General features: G+C 39.9%; 1 protein-coding gene across 3 annotated transcripts in view; it reads left to right on the top strand.

Annotated features, from left to right (window-relative positions):
- The first annotated feature begins 403 nt into the window (after window positions 1-403).
- SLC17A6 (solute carrier family 17 member 6) overlaps window positions 404-27,675 on the top strand; it is a 41,296-nt gene continuing 14,024 nt past the window's right edge. The window contains exons 1-7 of one of the 3 annotated variants that reach the window (XM_070782508.1): window positions 404-780; window positions 1,124-1,359; window positions 3,977-4,229; window positions 5,838-5,956; window positions 24,080-24,194; window positions 25,418-25,505; window positions 26,017-26,103. In XM_070782508.1, the coding sequence (XP_070638609.1) occupies window positions 1,274-1,359; window positions 3,977-4,229; window positions 5,838-5,956; window positions 24,080-24,194; window positions 25,418-25,505; window positions 26,017-26,103 (748 nt within the window). In that variant the 5' untranslated portion in view covers window positions 404-780; window positions 1,124-1,273. Of the gene's footprint in view, window positions 1,360-3,976; window positions 4,230-5,837; window positions 5,957-24,079; window positions 24,195-25,417; window positions 25,506-26,016; window positions 26,104-27,675 lie in introns of all 3 variants that reach the window. The other 2 variants (XM_019954529.2, XM_070782509.1) reach the window with 2 other exon arrangements.

The following is a 27,675-nucleotide window of genomic DNA, read 5'->3' as shown; positions in this document are numbered from 1 at the left end:
TTCTTCTGTCTCTATTATTCCTCTTTCTTGCTTCCTCCTTCTCTTTCTTCCTTTCTACCTTTTTTTCCCCCCTCTTACCTATCAGGGGTTAAAACAAAATACATGAACAATATAATTATGCAGTTTGTATACATATAATTTATATTAAAGGGAGCCCAGGTGCCCCAAATTCCACAAACAGAAGTAAAATATGTTGTAATCGTCCTTCCCCGAAACAGTCAGAGTTGGCATCAGCATGCTGGGCAAAATGTAGCAAACTAGAAGTAACTTGTCAATTTTTAATAAAATCCTTCTCCCTTGCAGAGCTAAATGCACCATTCTCCCTGCAAACCCTGGCGATGATGACATCTTCTCACTTGGTTTCCATAGCATCCATTCCTGAATCCCCAGTATGGTCCTTGGTCAGGGCCATCCTTCCAGTTCCCCTAGAAAGTTGGCAACCTGACTAGCCAAAAGAAACCGCCCCTTTTCCGAAGACTTACTCTGTCCGTGGTGCTGAACCATTTTGCCAAGAAGCGCCCAGACGGGCGCTGTCAGCGGTGCTGAAAAAAATCTTCCCTGACGCTGCCCAAATCAGAACAGTGTATCTGTTATTTACTCACGTCCTCAAAGAGCAGCAAGCTTTCTCCATCTTAATTCGACTCTACCGCAGAGCACAGTTTGCGCTGGCGTGATGAGAGGAGATCATGGGCAAGAAGGAAAAACTAACAGCAGCATCGCTCACCTGAGACCTAAGATGCTCCCATGAGTTTCGGAAGTGCTCTGCTCCTTACAGCAAAGGTACCATTTCAAAAAGTACTATTCTTTTGACTTCGTCCTTACACAAGGGTTCTGTGATATTTCCACCCGCGTTAGAGAGGCCGAGGGTTTGTCAGCAACAAGGCTTTTAAAACCGAGGACTTATATTGTTTTCGAGTGGACTGACTTCCAGGACAAGGATTCATCTGCACCCGCTCAAATACCATGGCACTGCGTGCGCCCTTTGCCACCGGATCCTCCCCTTCCAATGAGACTTTCTGATTGTGTCTACCAACTCTCCTATTAGGAAACCCGTGGGTTGCATGCAGCTATTCTGTTGTATTCTCGTTCTCACTCTCCCTCCCCTCTCTCACTCGCACTCTAGCAAGAGGCACACCGATACCATTCTGCTGAGGAGGGAAAAAAAAAAAAAACCTACAACTACCTTAAGCGATTAAGACAATATGCGCAACTCTCGCCTTTCATAGCGATCTCTATGTAAATCTGGCAAGAGCCGACACCAAGCTTTGCAAGAATGGAGTCGGTAAAACAAAGGATTTTGACCCCAGGAAAAGAGGGGCTAAAGAATTTTGCTGGAAAATCCCTCGGCCAGATCTACAGGTAAGGGAAAGCAAACCTATGTTTGCCTGGGACTCAGCAGGAAAAAAAATCTGCAGAGCTATTTCCTTAAACCCCGGTTGCTTAGAGATTGTAATACGATCAGAAAATCTTTCTTTTTGCTCATTGCTGAAGTGAGGCTGCTCTGGAAACCTACTTATTAATTCAGGAATGTTGCACTAAATTAACCTGTCTGCTGTTTGTGTGTGTGTGTGTGTGATTTTTGCTTTGGTACCTGCAGATTCTTGTCCTTTCCTACTGAGGATTTATCCTTTTTACAATTGAGAAATGACCTGCACCTGTTCAAAGAGCCTTTCTTTTGTTGCTTATAGTGACACCAAATTAAATTCCTTTAATGCAGAAAAAGGAATAAAGAACACACCACCTAAAAAATTAATAAAATTCTGAAGAGTAGTGGCAGAAAGAAAGCTGGGTCTTAGTTTCAAAACCACTTGAGTGGAGAATCCCCCAGTGAAATCTTCCTTCTGTACTGAAGGAATAATCAAAATATATCAATAATTGATAGCAGAAGCAGTTCCTCTTTTTAAATCTGAAACAATGTATGTGCATTTTTAATTATTTGATCTCTCTTAGATGTCTATTTCTTGTGTGGGAAATATCACAGTGCTTTTAAGAAGAGCCATAATAATAATCAGCCAAATGACTTTGGAAGTATTAGAAATGATTTAAAAATTTAAATCCTCTCTGTAGTCACTGTACTATTCTGTAAATTTTATAACTTTAAATCTGTTCAAGAATATGTAACAAATGCACCTTTTATTAATAATAGGAGCAAAATCAAGAAGAAAGGGCAGAAACAAAAGGAGAAACGATTCTAAGAGAGTGCTAATCTTCAAACTTGATAAATTGAAGCCTTTGGAAATGTATAGGAAATGTAAAGAAAATGACCAATGCACGTCCCAGTTTTCCCAATCTCTCCAGCTCTGGTGGGCTTCTTGTAGGCACCATCATGCACCTATGCGGCAGTAAATACTGCAAGGGCCCTGCAGTTCCACAGATGCCCTGGAAAGAGCTATTCTTTCCCAGCCCAACTGCCATCAGTGGGGAGTTCAGGTGCAGAGTTTAACTTTGCATATATGAGCATATGAAGCCAATGTGAAAAAAAATTTCATTAATGAAACTTTACTCTCCCAAAATAAATACATTGCCATATGCTCTAATGCTGGAATTAGACTTTAGGAATAAGTACTAACATAGCTACAGTTAGCTTTATGATCTATTCCCCAGTTTATATTTTGTAGAATTTGCAAGTCTGATTTTTTTTCCTGGTAGCCTCAAATTGCTTAACAGCTGTCTCCTAAGCTAGGTATTCTTGAAATTGATCTATTTTGCTTTCTCCATGTGTATGAAAATGATTCTGTGTGGCAAGATACATGGTGGATTGGAAAATATCTGCAAATTGTAAACGGAGAGGTTCTTTGTTTAAATATCCATCTCAAAGGTTCACGATGTGTTACCCTTCACATTCCTCTTCTTTTTAATAGAAATTTCACGGATATACTGTGGACCAGAACAGCACTCTCAGCTTCTAGTTAAACCATTCCATCACTCTACTTTCCCCTTCCCCCAAGGACAAAGCCCAGAGCGATTGAATCAGAGGGGTGAAATCTTGTGAAACACTAAACAAGTTAAAAAAAAAAAAAACACAAACAGAAACATAAATCTGGTGTCTTCTACCTTGATGTGGGACATCTTCCTGGAGTTGATTTGGGGGCGCTTTCGTGTATCTGGGAGTCGCATTGTCTTTGGAAATGGGCCCAGGACATTTTTGGTGTTTGTAACTGAGATAGTAATGACGCAAGATTGTGAATAATTAATTATTCATGTTCTGGCAGTAGGAAGCTTTGGTGTCGGCCATATGCGGCGGAGGCCTTTGTTTCAAACTCGAGTAAAAAGAGGGAAAAGAGTAAGCTGTGTCACAGGAGAGTAAACGTTGAACTGGCATCCTGGGGTTAGAGGAACGGGAAGGGAGAGGGCATGACACTCACGGAGCGTTCGCAGACCTCCCCGTGGACACTGGACTGGACAGGCCTTGGTCCCCGGGGGCTCCCGGGCTCAGCCGGGACGGTATCCCGGCGTCCTCCGTCCGGGGGGTTTAACTTAGCAGGAAAGGAAGGGGTACGCGGGTGCAGGAGTGTGCCTGGGCCCGCCGCCGCGGAGCAGCCCTCGGGAGACTGGAGGCTGTATGAAAGCGACTCGGGTAGAGCGCTGCAGTTGGGAGGCGTCTACACAGGTGCTGAGAAGGCACCGTTCGGGTCACTCTTCTTTTCCAAACTGCAGACCCCACAGGAAAGTCAGGCCCAGGCGATGGATGTGAATCAAGGCACTGTGGGGTGAATCCCCGAGGGAAGGGGGATTGGCTGCCAGAGAAGATAAAATATTGAAAGTTGAAGAGATGCGGCCGCAGGGAGGGAGCTTGGGAGTCCCTGAAGTCTGGTGTGACCCCAGCTCCCTAATTCCTGAGGGTGGGGAAGGCGGTCCGGGCCCTCCTCCCCCAGATATGACGGGTTCCGGGAACTGGGAATGGTCCCGGCGTAGGGGGGGTGGGATGGGGTGCCTAACCCCCAGCGTCCTTGCCTCCCCACGCTGTGCCGCGCAGGGTGCTGGAGAAGAAGCAGGACGCCGGGGAGACCATCGAGCTGACGGAGGATGGCAAGCCCCTGGAGGTGCCTGAGAAGAAGGCGCCGCTGTGCGACTGCACGTGCTTTGGCCTGCCGCGTCGCTACATCATCGCCATCATGAGCGGCCTGGGCTTCTGCATCTCCTTCGGCATCCGCTGCAACCTGGGCGTGGCCATCGTGGACATGGTCAACAACAGCACCATCCACCGCGGGGGCAAGGTGATCAAGGAGGTACGCGACGGCTGGCCCGGTGGTGTCGCAGACCCACTTCACCTGTTTGAGCCTCGCTCTCCCCGCCGAATGCGGAGGGCGTGGTTGCCCCTTCAAGGCCCCTCTAGCCCTGCCCTTCTAGATGGGGCCGCGGCAATGTTATCGATCCCTGTTTACGTTGGAGCACGCCGCTTCTGTTCTCTGGGCCTTCTTTTTCTCCCCAGCAAAGTGGAAAATAGTAAAGTGGAAAAAGCTCAATAGCTTTTTGAGGATAGAGATTTCATACAAAGAGTTGATCCTTAATACCGTCCGCAAAATCTAAATCGAACTATTTTTCTTTTACCCGGAGGAATAGAGCAGCAGATCAGTTATTATTTCTCCAACTCCCTACAATTCTCGACCAACATTCTTAATCACCACAATGAAACAAAACCGAAAAACAAATCAAAGCAACTGTGCACACATATGGGCAGTTTTAGCCGAGAGGTCTTTAGGAGCCGCCCTGACTGGCGGACAAAGAAGAGCTTGATAGGCTCAGGGTCACCGGGAATCCAGTCCCGCCCGCCAGTAATCTTACAATGTGCGTTGAGTGGTGCCTAGAGAGAGGGTGGCGGGAGGTCAAAGTCAAGGTCACAGAAAGCCGCGGGTCCGGAGACTTCCTGTAAAGAGACCTGAGAGAATTTAAGTCTGGCAGAGCAAGGGCTGGGGGTTGGGATGATAAATTCGGGATGGGCTGTGGATGGGATACTGTGAGTGCTGATGGGCCCTGGCTTATTCTTGGAGATCCTGCGAAGGGCGTTTGGTTTCAGAATTTTATTCAAAGGGGCAGAAACAGGGTCTCCAGTTTCCCACGCCGAATAAGGACCTTTTCACCTTTCCTTGTGCGGATAGTTAGCCCTGGTTTACTGTAAGGTTCACCTTGGATGGCAAGCCACGCTGGCGAGGGCGGAGTTAGGCTCGGACCTTCAGACACACCCCTCTCCTGCTCTTCAGACTACCCCTGAGCGCCACCTCCGTCTCCACTGATTTCCCCGGTTTCCCTGGGCTTTTCCAAATCTTTCTGGCCCAGGCCCATCCCCACTTTACAGGGACCACCATCCTTCCCACTAGCTCTTCCGACTTCCGCGCGTTTCATCCCAAGCTCCCCACCCCCTCTTCCCTAGCTTTTTCCCAGTTGGGTTCCATTCTCCCAGCGATTCCACCGCTGCAGCCGAATAGGTCGGCCTGGGCTACATGGACCCCCGTCAGATGTCTCTGTCCCCCGCCAGCGAACAGAATCTCCTCGTGGAGAGTCATTTCCCAAATTCAAGCCCTGCCGGGTCGTCGTTCATAGAGGGGATCCGACCTGCCAGACAGTTGTCGGGGAGCAAAATCAAGGCGCCCAGATTCGCTATGAATCCATTTCAAACGAGCACGTTTTTCAGTGAAAAGAGGCGTTTCTTCTCTGTAAGAAGGTATAGATTTAATTTTGTTAGGAAACGAACATTAAGCCATCCCCACGACCAGAAGTCAGGGAGTATCTCGGGCGGTGAGGGCCGTTACGCAGAGAACTACTGATCGTGAATTTCCAGCCCAAAGCCCTGACTAAACGGTCTCCCTCCACTTGTTTCTTTTTTCCCTACTCCATAGAAAGCCAAATTCAACTGGGACCCGGAAACCGTAGGGATGATCCACGGTTCTTTCTTTTGGGGCTATATCATCACACAGATTCCAGGCGGCTACATCGCTTCTCGGCTGGCAGCCAACAGGTAAAGCTCCGGGGCCCGACGGGGGCGCAGAGAGGTGGGATTTATACCCCCCGAGGGGTAGCGGAAGCTGGGGCCGGGGCGAGAGCTCCGCGAGACTGGGTAACTCCCGGACGAGGTCTCCTAGTCCCCTGGAATCCACTATCGGGGCTGGAACATGGTGCCTCCTTCCAGAATAAGGCGCCCTCAAGGATGTGGGTGCAGGTTACCGCCGCCCCCTCCCAGCGCGGGTGTAACCGGCTTCTGGTGAAATGGTCGACGTGCCCCGAGGCCTGGTAGGTGCTGAGGCCTGCCGGGGAGCCGGGCAGCTGAGACAGTGCCGCCCGGTGCACAGAGGGTGGGGGCGTCATTGCGCGCCTCTCCTCTCATCCCTCGGGTACCACGGCTCCGTGTGATGCTGACCTCCTGGCAGGGCGCATCGAAAGCCCGCCCAGATGGTGCTCTGGGTCTGCCGGATTTGTTTCTATGGAGCCAGGCGGGATTTCAGGCGCCCCGGGTGCGATTCCACCTGTTAATGAGCTCGGCGGAGTAGGGGCGGGGTGGGGAAGGCGCTCAGCTGCGTCCAGCGCCCTCCAGCCTGGCTGCGGTGGTGACGGCGGCCGGGGTCCTAGCGCCAGCCCTCAAGAGTGCCCCTGCCGGCACCTGCAGAGGCACCCTGAAATGCGAGGCAAAACGACTGATGGGGTGGGGGTGTCAAGGAGCATAGCCTGGCCCTCCGACGGTGAGAATCAGCTTCATTTGCTTCATTGTGTTCATTATGATAAATAAAACTAAGTACTCCTTAAATCTAAGTGTTAAGCTGAGAAAGAACAGACGCTCCTGCCTTTGCTGGTATTGCTGCATAGCGGTTGGTGGTTTAGTCGCCAAGTCTTGTCGGACTCTTGCAACTCCGTGGGGGATAGCCCGCTAGGCTTCTCCATCCATGGCATTTCCCAGGCAAGAATACTGGAGTGGGTTGCCATGCCCTTCTCCAGGGGATCTTCCCAATCAGGGATCGAATCCGGGTCTCTCATATTGCAGGCAGATTCTTTACCCTCTGAGCCAACAGGGAAGCCCATTCGCTGCATAGAGACCCCAAATAAAGATTTGGGGTCATGTTTCAGAGCCTATACCTAGGACTTCACCTCTCTCTCTCCCCACCAAAGGTTAAGTTTTCCTGGGAAGTAATCTAGAACTGGGCACCTCTCTAGTCTTGATCTCCTCTCTGCTTCCCTACACTGGTCTCTCATCCCTCAGTGACATCTCCCAAGCCCCTTCCCTGGCTTTTGTCACCTACGGTCCCATCCAGGAGAGGTGTTTTCCTGCCCCAAATTTCTCAGTCATCTCCAAGACCTAGGGAGAGATTCTTGGGAATTTATTTTCAGCTTAATGCCCCTAGGGTGAGGATTTTTGTTCTCAAAATGTTAAGAGGAGAGAGCAATAGACTAGAAATAATGCCTCTTGAATACTGTCTTTACCCTAACATTGTGATGGCTAATACTCAGGCTCAACAGGATAAAAAAAAATATACTTTTAAAAATGATATGAGTTTAAACTGAAAATTATTAACTGTGTAGAGAACCCTATTTTATGGATGGGATAAATTTTAAAAATTGACATAAGGCAGAAAAATTTAAAGGAATATTTTCTTAAATATCACTGGCAATAAATATGTTACATTTTGACTTTTATATCCCTAATGCAGTGCCAATAATTTTTTCCTAAAAATATTTTCCAAAACAAAATAAATTTCCCAGAAAGATACCCCAAACATACATATGTAAAATATTTTTCACTTCAGTGGAAAGCCATGCATAAATTCACCAAAAAAAAAAAAAAAGGAAAGGAAACTCAATAAAAGGTGAAATAAAAATATAATGACTATGCCTTTAAGTTTTTTTTCAGAGTCAAAACCTTCAGTTTGCCAAATGTTAAAATGCTAACATTTTCCTGCCAGGAAAAAACATCAGGATGCTTTAGCTTTCACTCTTTCTAACACTGGGAGGTCAGTAAACAGGTTTTTCTAGGTTTAAAAAAAATGCAAGCTCATTGCTATCACTTGTGTCATGTCTAGTAAAGAAAAGACTGATGCTGACTCAGGTTCTAATTTATTTGAAGATTTTCCTCAAGAGAAAATGTCCTGAAGTTTAGAATTTTTATTTGGATCCAAAACCACAGTATCTTTAAGTAGATATTTAGGAGAGAGGAACAATATTTTCGTATACAATGTTTTGTGTTCTCCAAGGCAGAGAAAACAGTCAAAATTTTTTGTAAAATATTGTGAACAGATAAGAATGTGAACCTGCTCACTTTTTAAGATTTTGATTATCTGCTTTATTTTTAATATTTTTAAAAATATTATTAAAAGCATACAATGAGAAATATACACTGGAAACCTCTTGTGAAAACAGGTTTAAAAATGTATAACATTTCCTTTTCTGATTATAAAAGTGTTACATATCAAATAGGAAAAGTATACTAAAAAGAAAGGACAATAAAAATCATACATAACTTAATCACCCAGAGACACTTTCATTGACTAGTTGGTAAATGTCCATTACTCCTGTACATGCTACATAGAATTTTATCTTAGAAGACTTTTTTTAACATGAAGTTTTAGAAATTTTTAGAATTGGCTTGAAAGATGTATGTTTCCATTTTCAAAACAGCAAAAGCAGCATACCAAGACCCATTTTCCACCTACAAGCATTGTGCACCCATTCTGCCTTCCCTACAGATCATTTAATAATAGAACAAGCTTTCCCTTGAGTGGGATGCTGGGGACAGAGTCCTTTCCCTCTTGGTGTACAAAAAGCTCTCTTTGGAAGTGTTTGCCATCACTGTTGTGGGTGGAACTGGAGTAGAGGAACTGACGCATGTGGAGACAGCTCCCCTAGAGAGAAGTGCTTCTGGTTACACCTCCTGGCAGATTTCTCAATGAAAAACAAACAGCAATGATTTGGCTTCTCCATTTTATGAATTAAGCAAAAACAGCCCCACTCTTGGTCAGAATACAGATTTCTTGTTTTTTTTTTTTTTTTCTGGTCCAATTCTCAGTTCTTGCTTTTCTGCTCATTGAGAAGAAGAGGTAGGGGAGTTGTGGGGGGAAGGAAACTGAGTCTCCAGGAAAGCTCCTGAATCATTATTTTCTTTACCTTTCCTCAAACAGCTATTGCACAACCTGGACAGAAGAATTTCATCAACTCCCTCTACAGAGGGTTTTAAAGTGGGGAATCAAAGGAAGATTTCTTATAAAATCTGTAATGTTTTTAGATGAGAACATATTTAATACAGTGATTACAAAGTATTGGGGGCAAATTAATTTTGTCTTTAAACAATAAGACCATAGGGCTCATGGTAACTCAGATACTTACAAATGTGAAATTACTAAAAACGATCTTTATCTTGTATTTAGAGAGTGATGAGGAGCGTGGTCAATGACTTAGTGGAAGAAACAACAAAATTTTTGCAAAGGCATAACCAAAGAAGGTCAGATTTATCAAAGAAAGTTTGGTCAACATTATGTTTTTAGTGGATGATGTTGTATTCACAGAGACTATTCTTGCCTCTGTCTAGGTGGAAATATTACTTAAGCTCTATTTAAAAACATTCCCTCTTCTGCTCCTGTCCTCCCGATTTCCCAACTCTGCTTTAATTTTTTATGTAGCACCACTGCCAGCTATCATACCAGTATTTTTCTTAGTGATCTATAACTAAGAAATAACTGCTTTTCTACAATAAAATGTAAGCTCCATGAGTGCAAGTAATTTTGTCATGTATTAACACCACTATATCTCTAGCATCTCAAAGAGTGCCTGGCTTATGATAGATACTTGTTGAGTAAATGAAATAACATCTCAACAAAGTGTTTCACACTTTAACTATAGATTTTAAAGCCAATAGGGTTGTGTTCAGACTCCTGAATGTACTACTTAATAACCGAATGGCATGAAACATTATTTAAACTCTCTGAGCCTCGGTTTGTATTTCTGTAAAAGGAGTTAGTTAAACTATTTACCTGCTGGGACTATCATGATGCCTAAATAAGAGAATATGTGTAAAATTATTAAGCATGCCTGGTACTTAATAATTGTTGACTGTTACTTATTTCTAATAGCATTTTATATTCTGAAAAAAAATGAAAGAAAAAAGCCCTGATCATTCAGTATCACTTGTGTTTAAATTTGCCTTAAGAATTAGTAATGCAAAAAGATTATTTCTCTTGTGGTAAAAAAATAGCTCTTTTCTCATATCAGATTTCTGCCTTTAAAATTATTTTCCCATACATATTATTCATAGTTAAAATTATTGTTTGCTGAAAGTGCCATAAGTCTCATGTAAAGGCTTGTAAACAGCTGTCTTAAAAAACACATTTAGCCAACAGTATAGGGATTATAGAATTTCGGTATATGGAACCTTTGAATTCTAGCCAGGCATTATAAATGTGCTTAGATAAATCCATAAAAGTTTGAGGTTAGACTTCTCTGATAAAAATTAAAGATTATTTCCCATACCCCTATCCTTTATTCAAAGAGAGTTCAGTTCCTAGTGGAACATTTTATCTTTTCAGGTATTCTTGGGTTTCTAACTTGACTTTTGCTAAAGAGAAAACAGTTCTTTATTCAGATAACAAACTGACCATCACATGTATCTGTAGCATATAGTGAACTCCTGGTAACAGAAAGAACAGCAAGTGAAGAAGAACTAAAGAGCCTCTTGATGAAAGTGAAAGAGGAGAGCGAAAAAGTTGGCTTAAAACTCAACATTCAGAAAACTAAGAGCATGGCATCCAGTCCTATCACTTCATGGCAACTAGATAGGGAAACAATGGAAACTGTGAGAGACTTTATTTTGGGGGGCTCCAAAATCACAGCAGATGGTGACTTCAGCCATGAAATTAAAAGACACTTGCTCCTTGGAAGAAAAGCTATGACAGACCTAGACAGCATATTAAAAAGCAGAGACATCACTTTACCGACAAAGGTCCATCTAGTCAAAGCTATGGTCTTTCCAGTAGTCATGTATCAATGTGAGAGTTGGACTATAAAGAAAGCTGAGCACCAAAGAATTAATGCTTTTGAATTATGGTGTTGGAGAAGACTCTTGAAAGTCCTTTGGACTGCAAAGAGATCTAACCAATCCATCCTAAAGGAAATCAGTCCTGAATATTCATTGGAAGGACTGATGCTGAAGCTGAAGCTCCAATACTTTGGCCACCTGATTCAAAGAACTCTCATTTGAAAAGTCCCGGATGCTGGGAAAGATTACAGGCAGGAGGAGAAAGGGATGACAGAGGATGAGATAGTTGGATGCCTTCACCGACGCGATGGACATGAGTTTGAGTACGCTCTGGAAGTTGGTGATGGACAGGGAGGCCTGGCGTGCTGTAGTCCATTGGGTCGCAGAGAGTCAGACACGACTGAGTGACTGAACTGAACTGAGGGTTCAACTCATTTGATCCTCTCATTGGGAAAGGAAATAGAAAATCAGGGAGGTGGTGACTTGTTCAAAGTCACAAAGAGATTGTGACTAAAACTCAGATGTCCAGTAATACATGACTGCAACCTCTCTCTGCATTGAAAGTTGACATCTCTGCCTGATATTATATGGTTTATTGCAATATTCACTTTCAGTAGCAGGTTGAGCCCTCTACTCTCTGAATGAGTGCCTGTAATCTATCATACCCTAAATCCAGGACAGAAATCCATGAATTAGAGAGAGAAGCCTTTAGCAAGCCCCAGGGATTCTTAGATTTCTGTGGCAGGAGAAACATACTATATCTGTGTGTGTGTGTACTGGCTCCCAAATGATTTAGCCATAACACAGTGATTCTGTTCTTTTCCCTGCAAAAGGCAAATACGTAATAATGACTTAGACAAATAGTGTGATTTTTCTGGAGGAAAAAGCCATGGTATTTGGAAGTTTTTCTACTGACCCAGCCCTTTGGCAGTCTGAGCTTCTAGAAGATTGTAGAGATTTGAGCATGACTGGGATAGTTTAGACCCTTTGTCTAGAAGAAAGAGGTTCTTGCTTGCAACTCTAATTGATACAGCTCAATTTGTACTACTGCTATAAAGAAGAGAGGATTAATACTTAAAAATTAACAAATTCTAATGTATGGATTATAGAACTGTTTACTAATGTGCATTTACATTTATAAAAGTGGAATTTGATATACTTTAGGTAAATATTCTGGCTTGCCTGATTATGAAAACTCCTTTTGTGAGAATGATTTTCAGAAAGAGGAACAAAGATACTTTAAACACAATGCCTTCATACTTCAAGCCCAGAAATAAATAATGTTACTGGTACTATTCTGTCATTTTCTTTCACAAAAATAAAATAATGAAGATATTTATTATAATAAGCATTGGAAATAGATTCTTAAGTCTCATCACCTAACTCTCTCTGTCTCTCACCTGTCTATCATCTTTTGTTTTCTACACTTACTTAGCCATTGCAACACTGATTGCATGCAGGAGTTTCTTAACTCTTCCAGTGAGAAGCATCTACAAATTCCTTTTGGTGAGAAAATAATTCAGACTGTGACTATAAAGCCTGCTGCAAAATACCACCATCTTGCTATGAGGGAACTGGTTCATAGTGATCCAGTCCTTTAGGGCCAGAGGTGACTATCTCTATTTCAGTCATCTGGCTGCCTATCAAACATCTAGCCATTTCCCCATTGTGGGCTCTATAGGTTTGGTATCTGGGGCAATGCAGAAAAGGCCTTCTTTTCTTCTGACAAAAGAAATACCCTTTCCAGGAGATGAATAGATGTATTGGGGAGGAGGGGTCCCTAAGGGTTTGCACGTGGTTTGCTGACACGGGCTTCTCTCGCCTTCCAGTCTCCTCTCCTCCCGCCCTTACTAGGTCTGGTTTCCACTGCGGCTGCCACATTCTACTACTGCAGTGCAGAAGCAGCCTCTGGGGGGAGGGACATGATTTTGAAGGAGGAGAGTCAGGTGGGCAGCTGGTAGAATGATTCTCCCGCTGCCATATGCCACTGTTGGGGCTGTCTAATTTCTCTGTCATGAGTGATGAAGTCATTTTTACAACATAATGAGGTACCAAGGGACCCAGAGGGCTGGCTTGTGCTTGTGTATTCCTTTTTTAATTTGGGAATGGGAGCATCAGATGTGACAAAGGGAGGCACCCAAGCCCTGATTTGATTAGATTAAATCCATTAAACAGCCTGGCTCAGTCTATTCCTACAGATCCTCTCCAAGAGGATTAGTGCCCCACCTGGGGTGAGAAACACTAGATCCTTGTTAAGTGACAAGCCCCTGCCCAAATGGAAACTGATTGATTGATTCCAGGAAAATAGATATCATCTGTAGAAATGACAAGTCACCAGTGTTCCTGTCACCTCTTCCAGGAAAATACTTATCAGGTGGGCTTGATATGTGAGGTTGTTTGTGACTATGGGTCATAGAAAAAAAGATGACGACTGGGAATTTCACAGCGAACTCACTCTGGGTCACGCTGAATGTTAATCATCAGGCAGGTTGTGATGCTGGTTTTCAGCAACTGCATTTGCTTTTTCAGATGTTTCTGTATCAGGGATACTGTATGTTTCTCAGTTCTGGTAATCTGTTTGTAATATAGAGCATCCTCTCTCTCTCACTCACACTTACACAGACACACACACACAGACACACACACCTTTCCTCTTTTTTTGTCTTACGGTATGAAGTGATTGTATTCTTTTACATATAATCACTTTAAGAACACTGGAGGGTGTGTGTGTGTGTGTGTGTGTGTGTGTACGTGTGTGTATAACAGAGGAGAAACAAGTAAAATGAGGTTTTAACTTGAAAATAAGCAAATCAAATTCATCTTAATATGTCATTTACTGCAAAGGAAATCATGAGGAAAACAATTTTAAGTAGCTTTCAAGTAGTTCATCATTTTGAAAAGCAATCTTAATAAGCAAATGGCTGTTATTTCATTTCACAGATATTGTAATGATGCTCTTTGATACATTTAGAGCATGAATTAGTTTCTAATCCTGTTCTTCAGGCATAGAAAAGTTAAGATTTTTTTTTTATATTTACTTTTGCATATTTCTTTGTTTTTTCCCTCAACCAAAATTTACACCAGGAGTGGATTTTTTTTAGGTAGCACCTTAGTTGCCAACTATAAGGACAAAGGCTTTAAACAGAATAAATATAATTTTAGCTGAAGTCCTCTTACTACTTGGAACTTCAAGTTCATCAATATTTATCTAATTAATGATTACATATATTGACTATTTTTCAGATAAAGCAATATTTTAGTTTAGTTCATTGCTAAAAAATTAGTATAATTTGCTAGAATTTGCATTGATTGCTTGTTTTTATATATAATACTAATATAAATATACTGCCTGATATTACATATACTGATATAAATATTGTCTGATATTATTGATAATGTACATTTACAAGTCAGAAAATTAAGCAAGTTATTTTAAAATTAAAATATGTTTATTTGGGGAAATTTATTTCTACAAAATATTTTTATGTAAAATATAATATTTATTTTTCTTCACATTATTCACCTTTATTTGGAAGAAGCTGTCATCAGACCTTACATGAGTTTCTTAATTGAAATGGATTATAAAGCATAAAACAAAACAAATGGAAAACTCAGGCTATGGATCAGAAATTGGATTAATTTTACAAATGTGTAATTGGTTAATTATATTGAATAATATCTTAAATGTATATTCTATAATCATCAATTCATTAAAATATTATCAGATGAAATACATTAGTATTTACAGTTTACAGTTTAACATTTAACCTATGATGAGACATTGAAAACCCACCTGCAGAAAGCTACAGTGGAATTTCAAAAGACGAAAGTGTTATAAAAATTGAACCTGAAAAATAAATATTTCCTTTGAGCTCCTGAAGTCAGAAGTCAAGCAGTAGCATGGCTGTTTAACTCATATGATACTGTAGAGTACAACCTTCTCCTAACCCATAGTTAAAATGAATCCAGAAATCTAGCTCTTATATTAAAATGGGGGAAAATAGAAAGCCAGCTCTATTGCATAGCAACACAGAAGAGACAGTCTAATCATGTAAAGTGGAGAGGGGGTGAATGAATATCAGAAGAGCTTTTCAATCAATGTGAGGTAGATCATTCAGGTATAAAATCTCTTCTTTTCCCTAAACAGTACAAACAGTACATTTGTATTGGGGGTGGGAAGAGAGCAGATATGAAATATAAATTGTCTTCATAATTTTCTTAGTTCTCCATTTCAGGAGGCAGATGCAACTGCAATTAGAATTAAATTAATAAATATGCATATCACTAAACTTTTTATATATCATCATTCTTCCTTACAGCAACTCTATAAGGCAGGCATTCTTATATATTCAAAGACATTGTGTTCCTGATCAGAGAACTGAACAGAATAGCAGAGTAACTTTCCCAAAGATCACTACCTGGTAAAAGGAAGAGAAGTCTTTTGATCAGATGATAAACTTGAAAAACAGATGATGGTGGGTATTATTTTCAAATGCAGTTGTGTGTCAAAGTCGAGACTAGTGCTAGGGAAATAAAACACACACAAGTGGTAAATGTTTCTTAATACATAATCTATTTATTATTTCTTCAACTTCTTATGTTCATGCTTATATTTGTTTGTTTCGGTAACATCAAGCCAAACAAAAATGATGACTGTTAAGCATAATACAACAAGCACAACTCCATTAAGCACTGGTAAATGGAGAAATTCTTTAGGAGGACAGTATATCACCTCTGAAACATTACCACCTAATTTGATTTTGAAAGTAGAGCTTAAAGAGAGTCATTTCAGAAGCTGATGAAGATGTGCTGAATAGAAAGTGTAATGGCAGTTGATTGTAGTATATCCCACAATGTTGTTTGGAATATTTAAGGATGAGGCCAGACTGGGCCATGCATTTGCTATTTCAAGTGCAGATTTATCCACAGGAATAGTCTCAATTCTATTAGTCCAGAACTACTATCCTACAGTTATTCTAGGGAGTAACTCAGCTTTCTAGGATTATTAGAATACCCAGAACAGTAGTTTGTGCCCATCAAAGACTCAGGAACAAATAAATGGTCAATTGATCTTAAAGGCTATTGGGATAAAGAAGGCTCAAGAAAGAAAGACCTGTTATCACCTACATGTAGGGAAGGGAAGATATCACTTCCCTGGATTTAAAATCTTTATACAAAAGGAGCTGGTGGTTATTTCTTAAGCACATGCCACATGCAAAGTATTCTGCTACCATCTAGGAATTTGAAGAAATAAAAGATCTAGACTGTGTTGTCCAAGAGACACAAATAATATGGAGGATCTTGGGGTAAGTCTTTTGAAAGTGATCTACAGTGCTTTAGAAATATCTCAGAGAGACAGTTGGAAAAGAAAAGTGTGCATGTGTGTGTGTATGGTGGGTAGGTATTGAAGGCAAGTGTGTAGGAGATACCAAGACAACAAACTGATCTGAAGAAGACTGTCAATTTTTGTTTGCTTGTTTCCTGTCAGATATTTTAAATAGACTATTGAGGCACAGATTGACGGACTGATGTATTTCAGTCCATACTGTGTGCCCTCAGAATGAGAGCTAAGATTCAGGCACTTTAAGCTTCTAGAATTTCAGGATGACACAGGACAACTTTGAATCCATGGTCACAGAAATAGCATTATTAATTAGAACAAAAACATTCTGGAGGAAAAAGACAGATAATAACAGTTCTCTGGAGAACTCTGTTGAATGTTAGGGAGTTCCTATATCATGATAGCTGATATTATAAACCACTTACTGTTAACCAGATACTGTCTCCTTTCATAATTGATTCATTTAATCTTCACGATAATCCCTTAAAGTATAAAGATACATTATCTCCATTTAACAAATGGAGAAGGTAAGGCTTAGAGAATTCAAGTAGTAACAACTGCACAAGATCAGATCTAGTAAGAAATTAGAGTTGGAAGTTGAATTCATACAGTGTAACCATAGAATGTGTATTCTTAGCTAATGTTATGTTCTACAGTTTATATGTCCCAAAGGAAAATATGGCAGCCACTCAATCAGTTTGGTTAATGAACTGAAGTGAAAATTGCTGTCATATCCGACTCTTTGCGACCCCATGGACTATAGAGACCATGGAATTCTCTAGGCCAGAATACTGGAGTGGGTACCATTCCCTTCTCCAGGGGTTCTTCCCAACCCAGGGATCAAACCAGGTCTCCTGCACTGCAGGTGATTCTTTACCAGCTGAGCCAAAAGGGAAGCCCAGGAATACTGGAGTAGTAGTCTATCCTTTCTCCAGAGGATCTTCCTGACTCGGGAATTGAACTGGGGACTCCTGCATTGCAGGCGGATTCTTTACCAACTGAGCTTTCAGGGAAGCCCCCAATTTGGTTAATGAGGACAATCAAAACCAGGTCAGAGGACCTTCTCTTTTGGCCTTGACTGAATGATCTACTTATAATCTATATTTTATAAAGGAGATTGTCCTTTTAAGCGGGTGTTTCCACTTCACCCTTGCTGCTCCCCTCTACAATAAAAGGCAAGGCTCTTATTTCAGCTATGACAAGCTCCGTTCTCTCTGGGCCTTTCCCTTGCCCCAGATCTGTCTCGTTTGTGAAGGCTGGAGGGAATATCCAGCATAATACTGCTAAATCAGTTATTCTCATATCAGGAAAAGCAACATCAACACCACCAGGGTACTTGTTAGAAATACAAACTCTCAGGCACCATACCAAGCTAGGAAATCAGAAGTTCTGGCCCAGCCCTCTGTGTTTGAACATGCTCCTTAAGGTGATGTTCATACATGAGGAACTCTGGAAATCATAGTGCTAAACTATGTTACATTCCAGAGCTTTTTTTTTCCATACTCAGTTTTCCTATTTCTTCGACTTCTTTTCTGAAGCTTAGATTTTGTTCATAAAAGGACAAAACCCTCCTCAAATGAGCTCTCTATTTAACTACTTTGAACTACTAGGTATACATTAAATGTTACAAGGATGTAAAACACATCACAGGAAATATGGGTATTGGTTTATAATGACTTTGCATGAATTTTAATCTATAAAAATATTTAATCACTGTGTTGTACACCTGAAGCTAGTATAATGTTGTAAGTCAACTACACAAAATAAATAAGCAGACAAACCATAGGAGGGACGGAATAGAATTCTTCTCTCACTCCCCACTGCTGTGACCATTCATCTTTCAATAACATTTTGGTCTTTCAGAGTTTTTGTTATTTTATCTGCTGCTGCTGGCACTGTTAGGGCTAGTATTCGTTCTGCCCCTATTAAAGTACAATATAGCTTCAGGGTTAAGTATTTAGAATCTACAACCAGACTTGAGTCATTATAAGACACAGTTCTCCACTTAAAGTGTCTATGTGACTTCAGCAACTTATTTAACTCACCGGGACTTGGTTATTTTATCCATGAAATAAGAATGGTAGTAGTAGCCCTCCAATATAGTTTTTAGTTTAAAATGAGAATCTTGAACAGTGACTGGCACACAACTAGCACAATACCATTGGCTGTGATTATTTCTCCCTGACTGACTCACATTTACGGATTTATTTTTATGCGCCAGGCACCAGTCTAAGCCTTTTAGGTATATTGTTTCTTTTAGCCTCACAACAATCCTATGAAGCGTGATAGACTAATACAATCATTGACCAACTCCTAACACCTTTTAAATGCTTAGGGTATGTCAGACATTCTTCTGGGTCCTTAACTGGTAATAAATCATAGGTTCTATAAATATCCCTGTTTTATAGATGAGGAATGAAGCATAGACAGTAGAGTACACTGTTCAAGATCACTCAAGTAGTAAGCGACAGGAACGGACTTTGAATCTCAGATGTCTGGCCCTGGTAAACATGATCTAGACCATTGCATTCCTTTTTATAGACAAGAAATCAGAAGCCAAATGAGGTTAAGTAGCTTTCCAGTCACGTAGTTATTAACCAACAGAGCTAGAATCTTATCAAAATTTCTGTACAATATTGATTTCATCTTTTTTCCCTCTCCCACTTTAGTGACTTTGACCGCTTTACTCCCCTGCAAGCCTTCCTCTTATCTGAACTTACATGTATGCTTCTCACCTTCTGACTCCCTGACTTCATCACTTCCTACCCCCTCAATTTCAGTAAGCTTTTCATGTTTACTTAACTTTAGGGGCATAATTGCATTCCCTCTGGGGTCACCCTAAACGCTATCATCTCCAAGATGCCATGGACTTATGATTTCTTCTCTTGCCTTCCCTGTTGTATCTACACCTGCTTAAACCCTCCTTACAATTTCCCCGTTCATCTCACTCCTGATGTTCTCCTACTCATGTGTATCACTGTGTTCAGCCGTTTTCAATTCTGCCTTTGTTTCGGATATGTAATGCAATCTCTTCCATGTTTTGAAACTTTGCTGATTCATTTCCTCTTTGGAATTTCTTCATCCTTTTTCATACTAATCTTCCAAAGCCCAACTTTAAAGGTTCCTCCTGAAGGACTTGTTTCCTTGTCACGCCAGCTGGAATGGACTTTTCCCTCCTTTGCTTTCCATTTGCACTCTGGTTATGGCCTTTAGTGTATGTTGTTTTTGGCTAGTTGTCTTTCTTTTGCTCTTCTACTACACATAGAGCATCCTTGTCTTTTTCTAGGTGCCTAGTTGCATCACGTGGGCTCCCCTGGTGGGTCAGCAGTAAAGAATCTACCTGCCAATGCAGGAGATGCAGATTTGATCCTTGGGTTGGGAAGATTCCCCTGGAGAAGGAAATGGTAATGCACGCCAGTATTCTTGCCTGGGAAATCTCAAGGACAGAGGAGCCGGGTGGGCTGCAGGCCATGGGGTCACAGAGTCAGACATGATTTAGCCACTAAACAGCAATAACAACAAGTTGCATCTTGTAGATAAAAGAGCAGAGATTTACAGATTTCCATGTCAGAGAGTTTGGAATTCAGATATCAGGTCTATTGCTTGCTTTTTGTCTCTTACACAGTCTGTCTCTAGTCTCTGATTTGTAAAATGAAAGTGTAACTCAGAGTTGTTGTGAGGATTAAATGAATTAATGTAGGTGGAGAGAGTGTAGCAAGTGCTCTGTAAATTTGGCTCCTGTTTCCTCCTCAACATAGTACCCTAAATATAGTCTCATAGAGGTTTGGAGTGTGAAAGCATAAATCAATGTTGAATGAAGTGGCTGTTTCAATTTTGACTATCTGTAGTACATTAAGAAAAATGTAAAGACCTTCCATATTGGCCAAGAATTTCTATGATCATTATTTTAATTACTTGGATATTGATTTAGATATCATTTTCATAAAATTAGAAAAAACTGGATTCTGAAATGTTTTATGAATTATATTCTTAAGTAGTTGGAAAAAGTCAATCCATTTTTATAATGCAATGACCACTAATAATAAAAAGGATGGCTAAACAAATTAAGAAACTTAAAACTAGGAAGCATTTGGAAATGTCACAGATTATATAATTAGAAACAACTATTCAGGGTAAGAATGGAAAGTAAACATTGAAAGTAATCTACTGACATTTTTAATCTCAGGAATAGTGTGATTTCAAGTAACTTTGTGAAAAATGAGTATTTAAATTTTCAGTTTTAATTCTGAAACACATTACTGACTACATATTATGTGCACAATTAGATGTAAATCCCAGCAACAAAACCCACTGACCTTGGAATTATATGGACTAGATTTGAAACAAGATTCCTCTACTTAGAGCTGCTAACAACTTGGGCAAGTGATATCACTTACTTCAGGCTTAGTTTCTTCATCTAGAAAATGGGTGTATTAATAATGTCATGTCATTGTGTTGCTAGATTTTTGGTATGTGAAGTATAAGCATGATGTCTTACCAGTTGAATAATCACTTATTAAATTTAGTTCTGACTACAATATGAATTGAGTAACAAATAGTTCATGATTGATTCAGCTTTACTGGCAGATGATTTTGTCCCCCAAGGGATAGTTTGTGATTTCTGGGGACATTTTTGGTTGTGCTACGGGCATCTAGTGCATAAAGGTTGGCGTGCTGTTTACATCATCATACAATGCACAGGACTACATCCCACAATAAAGAATTTTGTTCATCTCAAAATATCAACAGTGTGGAGGCTGAGAAACCCTAAACTAAAAAAAGATAAAATTAATCTCTCTCCAGTTTATCTAGAGATAGCAATGTTTTCAAATAGGCAGAAAGAAACTGATGATTGAAAGATATAAAATAAATGTCATGCATCATTCTTTCAAAATAAGTATTAGAAAAGAAGACACATATTAGATGAACCTGTTTAAAAACTATATATATATATATATTTGCAAACCTTAGGATGCACATGCAAAATTATCACCTGGACTGCTTATTACAACCAATTTCCAGGCTTCACTCTTAGCACATTCTGTTTTGGAAAGTCTGGAGTAAGAAGTCTGCATTTTTAATAAACACTCCAGGGAATTCTAATGCATCTGGTTCATGGACAACAATTTGAAGGAATTCTTCCAAAGAGCTGAATGGAGTAGTTGGATGTATAACTCATATAAACACTTTTGAAACTCCTTTAGCATTATGTAGCTCTGGCTCTCTTTATCCTTGATGTTGTAAATAGCCTCAGTCTCATTTTTATTGAGCATAAGAAATAAAGTAAGATGGATATACAGAAACAACAGTAGTTTTCCAGTATACAGAAACCTACCCATAAGCCCAAAACTCCTGTGTCATTTTCTCTCTCTGCTTTCACCTTTTCTGCACAGGTTTAACATTCACACTCCCAGAACGGGAAAGACATTGGCCTTTGGGACGGGTACCATTTACCACTAGGTCCAGGAAGCTTGCTTCATACACTCCCTTGTATCTAGTTCCTCTCAGCCCTAAAGGAAACCTCCAAAATGTTCTGGAGTTTGCACATAAGAGCATGTGGATTTCAGTCTTGAGACAGGTGAAAAGTCAACTGAAAATAATCAAGCATGAAAATACATTTTTAAACAATTTTAATAACAATTTTGAGTTTTTATATTTTAAAGACAGGATATGGGATTTTTGCATTTAATTTCTGGAAAATAAATCCATAGTCGGCAGAAGTTTAATATCGCTGGGCATTTTAATGGGGATAATCATTTCTAGAAATAAAAAGTTTCTATTTTGCGCCAAGCATTTAGGAAATAAGTTACTCTGACTCAGAGCCAAAGATACCTATTCAGGAAATAGCACACAGGAAGAACAGAAGAGAATATTCACCTCTTGAGTGACTGTTTACCTGTGTGAAGAGAAGCCACTGAGAACAGGTGGATTATTAGGCTATAGCAAGTAAACAAAAGTTTTGTGTCCCAGTCTAAGATTCATAGAAAAAAGCTGATCTACTTCATCCTTTCATAAAGTCATTTCTCAAATTTCAGTAGCAGATTAATCATGATCAAGGCTCTTTTGGAAACTCCCGTCTTTAACAGTTACATTTAAACATGCTCCTGGAAAAATGAGAACTTCTATGAGGCAGCCAATTTTCACTGAATTCAAGGTTCAGTGTTTGCCTTGAAAAAATTTACTGAGAACACACAGCTTAGCCCACTAGAGACAATGTGTCCCCAGATTTCTCTGCAAGAGAAATTTCTAAAGTTACCTGGTTAAGGGGATATTTTTCTTCCTTAGTATTATATTATGAGAGATTTTTTTGTTAATAATGGAATATAATTTTTACTTGTAGATGGATAAAGGTGTTAGCAATTCTATTTTGAATTGTTTATATGTATGCAAAAAGAGGGGTATCTAAAACCCCTCCACTCAACCACCTACACAGAAAGACAAACCTGAGGTAGATATATGAAGTATTAATTTTTTCTATTTTAAAAATATATCCTATGGGAGCTGATCATTAGATCTGGGGAGCATTTACATATGATTCCCTTCATAAAATTTTATGAATGGAGTTATAATTTCCATACTTCAAGGTATCACACTAGACACAACTTCATTTAGGCACTTACTATTTCTTTAGCAGCTCTTCAGTGAGTATCTCCTATGTATCAGGCACTGTGCTAGGCATTAGGGATACAACAGTGTATCTGAAAAGCAAGCTCTTGCCCTTCAGCAGCTTACATTGTAGATATATAGACTCAAACCATATGCAGTGCTTAATTAACTATTTAAAATTTGTAATTATATCTATGAAGAAAGTGACTAAAATTATGTATAAACAGATTTATTCAGTTTAGTTCAGTTGCTCAGTTGTGTCCGACTCTTTGTGACCCCATGGACTGCAGCACACCATGCTTCCCTGTCCATCACCAACTCCCAGAGCTTGCTCAAACTCATGTCCATTGAGTTAGTGATGCCATCCAACCATCTCATCCTCTGTCGTCCCCTTCTCCTCCTGCCTTCAATCTTTTCCAGCATCAGGGTCTTTTCCAAGAAGTCAATTCTTTGCATCAGGTGGCCAAAGTATTGGAGTTTCAGCTTCAGCATCAGGTGGCCAAAGTGTTGGAGTTTCAGCTTCAGCATCAGGTGGCCAAAGTGTTGGAGTTTCAGCTTTAGCATCAGCCTTTCCAGTGAATATTCAGGACTGATTTCCTTTAGGATGGACTGGTTGGATCTCCTTGCAGTCCAAGGGACTCTCAAGAGTCTTCTCCAACACCACAGTTCAAAAGCATCAATTCTTCAGTACTCAGCTTTCTTTATAGTCCAACTCTCACATCCATACATGATTACTGGAAAAACCATCGCTTTGACTAGATGGACTTTTGTCGACAAAGTAATGTCTCTACTTTTTAGTATGCTGTCTAGGTTGGTCATAGCTTTTCATCCAAGGAGCAAATGTCTTTTTATTTCATGGCTGCAATCACCATCTGCAGTGATTTTGGAGCACCCCCCCCCCCGCCCCCAAAATAAAGTTTGTCACTGTTTCCATTGTTTTCCCATCTATTTGCCATAAAGTGATGGGACCAGATGCCATGATCTTTGTTTTCTGAATGCTGAGTTTTGTGCTTCAAATGATGTAGCAATTCAAGATAGTCCAATATCTATTTGCAATGGCTAGCCAATCCAGTTCAGAACATTCTTATTCTTTTAGGGAAAAAAAAAAATTCTGTCTTGAAATTGCTTGTAATTAACTTGATCTGAGAAATGTAGACCTGTTAACTCCTTTTATTTTTCAGAGTTTTCGGAGCTGCCATACTTCTTACCTCTACCCTGAATATGCTAATCCCATCAGCAGCCAGAGTGCATTATGGGTGTGTCATCTTTGTTAGGATACTGCAGGGACTTGTTGAGGTATGGAACTACAGGATGACATCATTTTAAGGTTGGCATGCTAACAAGAATCAGAAGATTATCTTTGTTTTGACCTACAAATAAATATATTGTATTAGGTTGTGTCTAGTGAAAGTGAAGTCGCTCAGTCGTGTCCGACTCTTAGCGACCCCATGGACTGTAGCCTACCAGGCTCCTCCGTCCATGGGATTTTCCAGGCAAGAGTACTGGAGTGGGGTGCCATTGCCTTCTCCTCATCCTTTAGCTACTGACGTGTAATGCCCTCTGTGTTATAAACCAGATATGTTTAAATGATGACAGACTACCACTGTGACTGTTTATCCCCACTTATCTGGAATTGAGTGATGATGAAGTGTTTAGTGAATAACATAAAAAAAAAAAAAAAAAAAAAGAACAGACAGTTTTGTTAATGTGCTGTGATAAAAATTTTGAGTCCATCCTCTGAATTAATATGTTTGGAGAGTTTTTTAACAAGTCTCTGTTGGCTTTACATCATGATCTGAATTTTCACTAAAAAAAAAAACATTTCATTGAATGTATTCTTTGGGCATCAACTCTAATGATTGACTTTTGCTCCATCAACCTGTTGTCTTTGAAGGAATATCATTTAAAAACTTGAGAATGGTATACATATTGCCCTTTCTCTTTCCATGAAATACGGTGGGAGTAGGTAAGTTAGATAAAGTATCAAGGCACTGAAAACAGTTTCTTGTCTTTCCAAAAAGAAAGAAAAAATGATAGGATCAAAACAATACAAAAAAGAATATTTTAAAGATTTTAAGTTTTAGACACGCATTTCAGGAAGTATAACAACCTTCAAGGATCTAAACTGCACCTTCTTCTGTAGAGATTCCTTTAATTTGGGAATCACTAAGTTTAACTCTTTACAAAATTGTCTCTCAAATTGTTCAGAATTGCAGATGAACTGAATAATAGAGGATCTTTTCTTTAGCCTTAATCAGAAGAAAGCTGAGGTTAGAAGGAAGTCTTAAAGGGCGGGAATAATTTGAACATGTGACTAAAAAGAGGTCATGTCTTACCTGGTCTGGGCTGAAAGTTTTTAAAATGGAATTTTATGGAATCAGCAAAGAAAGGCCCTCACACGGCAACTGGGGACCCTGTGCCCATTCTAAGAAAACAGCATCACATCAGAGAAGTGAATGTGCTTATTTTCCTATGATCCAAGATTCTAAACAGTGCTGATATATTTCTTTCCATCACAGGGTGTCACCTACCCAGCATGTCATGGGATATGGAGCAAATGGGCTCCCCCTTTAGAGAGGAGTCGATTGGCAACCACCTCCTTTTGTGGTGAGTATTATGTGCAGATACAGTTATGTGCATAAAAGCTTAGGAACAACTTTTGTAAGAATTGAAAGTTGCTAAAACTCATCTGTAAGACCATTTGAGGTGTGTCTGTATGTGTACATGAGGAAAGGTTTTTGACCCACGATCTCAATTTCTTTAATTATTACTAGTCTACTCAAATCTTCTACTCCCTCTTACATTTTGTATTTTTCTGGGAGTTTATTCATTTCTTCTGGATTTTCAAATATATTCATTAATTATTTTTATTATAGTTTTTTGAATTTGTTTTTTATTATAGTTGTACTACTTTTATATCTCTGACTTGGGTGTGTAGGTTATATTCACTTGTGTAGTCTTGTACTCCTGGATATGTGTTTGAAGTATGTGGATGAGAGTGCATATACATCCAAGTGTGCAAGGATGTGTTTGTAAGATCCAGTCAAGGAAAATGAGATGAAGTCAAGAGTTTCTATTGATTTCACTTACTTTTCTCTCATTTTCTCTTCTACTTTAGGTTCCTATGCTGGAGCTGTGATTGCAATGCCTTTAGCTGGCATTCTTGTGCAGTATACTGGCTGGTCTTCCGTATTCTATGTCTATGGTATGTTGCATTTCTGTATAATAGAATTAAAAGAAATGTGCATAAACTAAAGCCGTATGATAGATCAATGAATATACTTCTGTGTTTACTCACTATTGTTTTTTCATTGATTCTTTTCTTTATAATCTAAGATCAAGGCCAATATTCTATATCTGCGATTTTCTCTGTAATATTATTATTTTTAAAAGCAATCACATTGCAGATGAAAACTTTGTAATGTACAGTATGTGTTGCCCTTGATTATGAAAATTTTAATTTAGCTCTTGATTCAAAGCTGATTAAAAGGAAGAAGCTAGGCAGCACCAACTTCTCTTTTTGATTCTTACTTTCTTGGTCATTTCCCTGATTCTATTTCCTTGAGACTCAATGGGATAGGAAGCTTAAAGGCCATATTAGTGTTAATGCAAACATTCGATCTTGTGATGAAATATTAGCAGTTGCTGCAGGGGCAGTACAGTTTAGTCCACATTTCCCCAGGATTAAAGAAGATTAAGCCCCCAAGTGGAAATAAAAATGACAGGAAGCCCAAAGTCCAAACTCCCTTTCTATTCACTTTCTAACCAGAATATGGAATCTTACTTCTTGAAAGTATCCCATAGTCTTTTGCTAAGATACACTTTTTTAATAAAGAGAAAAGAAGAAAGATAAGAGATCTGGATTCCAACTGATGTTGTCACTAATTAATACCAGTTTTGGACATGGGCAGGAGAATATGAAAGATTAATGAAGTCATGTGGGAGAACAGAACAGAATTTGGCTGCTTCCAAATGTGCTATGATCCATTTTCATTTTGAAATGTTCTCATCAAAACAAATTCTTATATTTATAGAATGTAAATAGTGGAGGATCTTATCCTGGTTTAAAAGCCATGGTTGGGTTTTGGATTCATGAATACCCTAAATGGTGAGCTATATATGCAGTTGAACATATTTTTGTTTTCTAGGGAAATTTTTTTAACAGATTTTAATCCATAGCTTTTGTTTGATTTTATTTTAAAGCCCATAATTCAAAGATATTTAAAGCACTTACTTACAAGGTATATAGTAAATTTGGTGTGCTGCTGCTGCTAAGTTGCTTCAGTCATGTTCGACTCTGTGTGACCCCGTAAACTGCAGCCCACCAGGCTCCCCCATCCCTAGGATTCTCCAGGCAAGAACACTGGAGTGGGTTGCCATTTCCTTCTCCAAAGCATGAAAGTGAAAAGTGAAAGTGAAGTCACTCAGTCATGTCTGTCTCTTCGCTACCCCATGGACTGCAGCCTACCAGGCTTCTCCACCCATGGGATTTCCCAGGCAAGAGCACTGGAGTGGGTTGCCATTGCCTTCTCCGAAAGTTGGTATGGCCATCCCTTAAATTCTCTGATTTGTGCCTTAGTCCATTATTTAATTGAAGATGTGATGTGACTTTAAGAATATGAATTTTCCACAAAGGACCCAAGAGAAACCTACCTTGTTATTTCAAGCTATATCCCATTTCATACTTATCATTGAATGGCTTCCCAGGTGGCACTGTGGTAAAGAACCTGCCTGTTAATGCAGGAGACATTAGAGATGCCGATTCAATCCCTGAGTC

The sequence above is a fragment of the Bos indicus genome, chromosome 29, assembly GCF_029378745.1.
Source record: "Bos indicus isolate NIAB-ARS_2022 breed Sahiwal x Tharparkar chromosome 29, NIAB-ARS_B.indTharparkar_mat_pri_1.0, whole genome shotgun sequence".
NCBI classification, from domain to species: Eukaryota; Metazoa; Chordata; class Mammalia; order Artiodactyla; family Bovidae; genus Bos; species Bos indicus.
The sequence above is the reverse complement of the archived record's forward strand: the minus strand, read 5'-3'. Positions and strand labels throughout refer to the sequence as shown.